General features: G+C 41.1%; 1 protein-coding gene across 1 annotated transcript in view; it reads left to right on the forward strand.

Annotated features, from left to right (window-relative positions):
- cox20 (cytochrome c oxidase assembly factor COX20) overlaps positions 1-4,997 on the forward strand; it is a 12,162-nt gene extending 7,165 nt beyond the window's left edge. The window contains exons 3-4 of the mRNA XM_015023732.1: positions 4,426-4,489; positions 4,564-4,997. Of these exons, the coding sequence (XP_014879218.1) occupies positions 4,426-4,489; positions 4,564-4,708 (209 nt within the window). The 3' untranslated portion in view covers positions 4,709-4,997. The remainder of the gene's footprint in view (positions 1-4,425; positions 4,490-4,563) is intronic.
- Positions 4,998-5,256: the final 259 nt, after the last annotated feature.

Genomic DNA, 5,256 nt, shown 5'->3' on the forward strand with positions numbered 1-5,256 from the left:
GCAAACCTTCTTGCCACAGCTCGCATTGATGTGCCATCCTGGATGAGCTGCACTACCTGAGCCACTTGTGTGGGTTGTAGAGTCCGTCTCATGCTACCACGAGTGTGAAAGCACCACCAACACTCAAAACTGATCAAAACATCAGCCAGACAGCATAGGTACTGAGAAGTCGTCTGTGGTCCCCACCTGCAGAACCACTCCTTTATTGAGTGTGTCTTGCTAATTGCCAATAATTTCTACCTGTTGTCTATTCCATTTGCACAACAGCAGGTGAAATTGATTGTCAATCAGTGTTGCTTCCTAAGTGGACAGTTTGATTTCACAGAAGTTTGATTTACTTGGAGTTATATTGTGTTGTTTAAGTGTTCCCTTTATTTTTTGAGCAGTGTACATATGTATGTATGTACGTATGTACGTATTAGGTTAGCTTAGCTGTTCCGTACGTACGTACGGAACAGCTTACGTACGGAACAGCTTAGCAAGTTTTCTGGGCTAAGCCCCAGAAAACTTGCTAAGCCCGGTGGTCAGGACTCCGAGGGGGTCCACCATGTTTTTCTATTAAAAGATGTTAAGTAGACCGAAAAAGTAAAAATATCACTGGGTAATTATATGCTATGGGAAAACATTGCCAGTGAACTGCTATATAAACCCACAACTAGTCTTAAAAACAACTAATCAAAAAATACAATTAAAATAAATATAAATTATTTCCACTTTTGTTAAATCCAAATTAAGTCAGCAGCTCCATCAGGCCCCCCAGGGCTTCAGGGGCCCCATAAATGCTAATATTTTAACACAGACCACAGATATACAGGTCCTTCTCAAAAAATTAGCATATTGTGATAAAGTTAATTATTTTCCATAATGTCATGATAAAAATTTAATTGTCATATATTTTAGATTCATTGCACACCAACTGAAATATTTCAGGTCTTTCATCGTTTTAATACTGATGATTTTGGCATACAGCTCATGAAAACCCAAAATTCCCATCTCAAAAAATGAGCATATCATGAAAAGGTTCTCTGAACGAGCAATTAACCTAATCATCTGAATCAACGAAGTGTAACTAAACACCTGCAAAAGATTCCTGAGGCTTTTAAAAACTCCCAGCCTGGTTCATTACTCAAAACCGCAATAATGGGTAAGACTGCCGACCTGACTGCTGTCCAGAAGGCCATCATTGACGCCCTCAAGCAAGAGGGTAAGACACAGAAAGAAATTTCTGAACGAATAGGCTGTTCCCAGAGTGCTGTATCAAGGCACCTCAGTGGGAAGTCTGTGGGAAGGAAAAAGTGTGGCAGAAAACGCTGCACAACGAGAAGAGGTGACCGGACCCTGAGGAAGATTGTGGAGAAGGGCCGATTCCAGACCTTGGGGGACCTGCGGAAGCAGTGGACTGAGTCTGGAGTAGAAACATCCATCCATCCATCCAGCCACTGTGCACAGGCGTGTGTAGGAAAGGGGCTACAGGTCCCTTATTCCCCAGGTCAAGCCACTTTTGAACCAGAAACAGCAGCAGAAGCGCCTGACCTGGGCTACAGAGAAGCAGCACTGGACTGTTGCTCAGTGGTCCAAAGTACTTTTTTCGGATGAAAGAAAATTTTGCATGTCATTCGGAAATCAAAGTACCAGAGTCTGTATCAAGGAAATGCCAAAATGCCAGAAGTCCATTGTCAAGTACCCACAGTCAGTGATGGTCTGGGGAGCCATGTCAGCTGCTGGTGTTGGTCCACTGTGTTTTATCAAGGGCAGGGTCAATGCAGCTAGCTATCAGGAGATGTTGGAGCACTTCATGCTTCCATCTGCTGAAAAACTTTATGGAGATGAAGATTTAATTTTTCAGCACAACCTGGAACCTGCTCACAGTGCCAAAACCACTGGTATTACTGACCATGGTATTACTGTGCTCAATTGGCCTGCCAACTCTCCTGACCTGAACCCCATAGAGAATCTGTGGGATATTGTGAAGAGAAAGTTGAGAGATGCAAGACCCAACACTCTGGATGAGCTTAAAGCCGCTATCGGAGCATCCTGGGCCTCCATAACACCTCAGCAGTGCCACAGGCTGATTGCCTCCATGCCACACCGCATTGAAGGCTGCAAAAGGATTCCTGACCAAGTATTGAATGCATAACTTAACATAGTTATTTGAAACTTGACTTTTTTGGTATTAAAACACATTTCTTTTATTGGTTGGATGAAATATGCTAATTTTTTGTGATAGGACTTTTGGGTTTTCATGAGCTGTATGCCAAAATTATCAGTATTAAAACAATAAAAGACCAGAAATATTTCAGTTGGTGTGCAATGAATCTAAAATATGACAATTTAATTTTTATCATTACATTATGGAAAATAATGAACTTTATCACAATATGCTAATTTTTTGAGAAGGACCTGTATTAATGTTGCATTTGTTTGAGATTAGCAATGCTGCTGAATTTGACATAATGGTTTCAGCATACATAAATTAAAAGATTTTAAATTATTTAACATTTATATGTAAGATTTTAAGGAGCTGGCAAGTTTATTTTGTAAAAGTTCAAAGAACAATATCCATAGTCAGATTGGTTTGTTACCATTAGCAACCACCTAATGCTGTGAGTTTAATCTTTGAGTTTCAGCTCTTTGTTCACAAATACAAATTAGTAAACAGCAATTATAATTTAGTGCTTTTCAGGTTTGCCAATTAAACTACTCACCCTGTCTTAGATTTCACTAAGTCTAACAGAATCTGTTTAGAGGTGCTGATGTTTTTAGCAACAAAAGGGGCCCCTAAGTGATATTCTGCTCCAGACAGAATATGACATACAGCTTTGGACCGGCCCTGCATGATGAGTTAAACCCGCTGCATTGCGCAGAGATGAGCAACAAACGGGAGATTTAATTCAATGCTGCTAATGTGGCTTTAATAGCTCTTTCCTTTCGTGTCTGTTGAGTTTTTAACAAGGAGACAGAAACTATTGTGGTTGGTCGAGTTTATGGACGAGTTTTTCAGATGTCCGGTGACCGCGCGCATTCACTCTGTCTGACTAAGTAGACAAAGCATTTGATACGATTTGGTGCACTGTGTAACCGGAAAAATAATACTGGTAATCAGTGGCGCAACTGCACATTATTCAGGTGGATGCGAAAACATAAATCGGCCCCCCTCTGAGGGAAGGAACTTCAGGGTGAAGGACCGACGCTCAACTCCCCCGCGAGAGGTGAAAGAGCGTGAGGCGCGCTGAACTGTATGGGAAAACATAATCGGCACGTCGCCCCCTCCAGACGGGATTTTGGCGCCCCCTCTGGTGCTGCGACCCTATGCGTTGCATACGCTGCATACCCACTTTTTGCGCCTCTGCTGGTAATAATAATGAAATAATATAAAATCAGCCTGTTGCGTGAATGCGAGGAGAGTGAGAAAGCTTCTCACCGGGTTAAACCTGCACGATGAGTGATTTGCGCTGGGTCTTTAACCGCTAACGCACCGGCCAACCGGGAACACAGACATAAACTTTACATGGAAGACAGGGCCAAACGCTGGGAAGCGTGTTGAGATGTAAACGCCGCATAATGTTTTGTTCACAAATATAAAACATTCTCACCGCTCGCTCAAAGCACCACTGAAAGCCCGACTACATGTTATTCCTGCGGTTCACGTAGAGTTGCGCAACCATGGTGAGGTTTAAACTCTTACCTTAATCAATAACTCCTCATAACTGATCATAATTCCTCCCAGGGGGTTGAAATAAATATCCATTCAGGTCAGCCTGTGTCCAGTTCGAGTGAAAGGAGGAGCGCGCGATCCGGGCTGAGGTAAACTTTAGAGCTACTGCTGCAGCGCGCGAGGTCGGTGCGCTGTCGGCTTTGAATGCATAAACTATAAACCTACCTTCTATAAACATATCTTTTAGCAATAAATCTGCTCCGATAGTGAAAAGCTCAAAGCAAGAGACGCTCGCAATCCGGCTTAAAAAAGGCGATTTTTTAAATTATTATTATTTTATTTTCCTAAAAACAAAAAAAGAGAGAGAGAGAGAGAAGAAGAAAAAAAGAAAGGCTTAGCCTGGCGGTGGCGCTAGTAAAGCATGGCGGGCCGCCAGGCCTATAATACACTGGGGGAAACCCTGAGACAAAAGCTTAGAGAATTTATACACAAATGTACTTTTGTTGAAGTCTAAACTGCTGAAATTTGATTCAGTATGAAACTTTCTAGAATTGATTTAAATAAATCTTTACACTTCCTTTCTACTTGTCAGTAGCATAATATACAAACATACCATTTGAAAAAAAAGTTTCTGAATTAAAAATGGTTTCTGAATCTAAAAAGATTTGCATCTCTAGTAATCATTCATTGACTTTAATAAAAACATATTTATTTCAGTAAAAATGAGCTGTACTTGATGACTCAGACTCTTTCTCTCCTGCTGTCATCAGGTCGAGTGAGGCGCTCCTTTGACGTCGGCTTTGCGGGCTTCATGCTCACCACTCTCGGGTTTTGGTATATTCTCTGGGATTATTACGTTTCCCTGTCGAAAAGAAAAGTTGTTTTTTCACCTTTTTGTGTCATTTCAGGTTTTACTGCAGAATGAACAACGCTAAGCTACGGGTGCAGCAGAGGGTCATACAGGAGGGCATCCGGAACAAGGTTGTTTATGAGGGAACGTCTCTAGACCCAACTAACAGACCCAGAGCAGACACTCCATCTGGCCCCTCGTGACGCCCAGCGGTTCGTCTCCATAGCAGACAGAATCAAAGCGACACAGACTGCGGCCTCTGTGGAAAGGTTTTATTTCTGTTGGCTTGGAAGTCTCTCTAAAGTTTCTGCTACTGGGGGAAGTGGTCTGTTAAAGCAGAAGTTTTCAAAAAATTTTCCAATACAAACGGGAAGCTGCTCTTGAAGCTTAAACTGAGAAATCTTTTTTTTTTTTTTTTTTTTTATCAACTCCAATAACGTATTTATCTAAGATGTCAATTTCTGGAACAGTTAATAAAAAAGTTAAAAATCAGTAGAGCCTTGAGTGCTTGTTGAAGTTTGAATCAGATTTGCTATTCTATAAATGATTAGAATGATTTAAGTGAAGCTCCTTTACAATTCTCACTTATGGTAAACTATGTCTACTATTTGTATTTTGAACCTCTGGTATAAGTTAGGAGTAATGTCTGGCAGCTGAACACATATATATATTAAACTTTAAGGTTTCTCTTTCTAAGTTAACCTAAATTGTAAAACAGCACTTCACTGAAGTTTGTGGTTGTAATGTAAAA

The sequence above is a fragment of the Poecilia latipinna genome, unplaced genomic scaffold (assembly GCF_001443285.1).
Source record: "Poecilia latipinna isolate Pla-1442-1.1 unplaced genomic scaffold, P_latipinna-1.0 Scaffold3399, whole genome shotgun sequence".
NCBI lineage: Eukaryota > Metazoa > Chordata > Actinopteri > Cyprinodontiformes > Poeciliidae > Poecilia > Poecilia latipinna.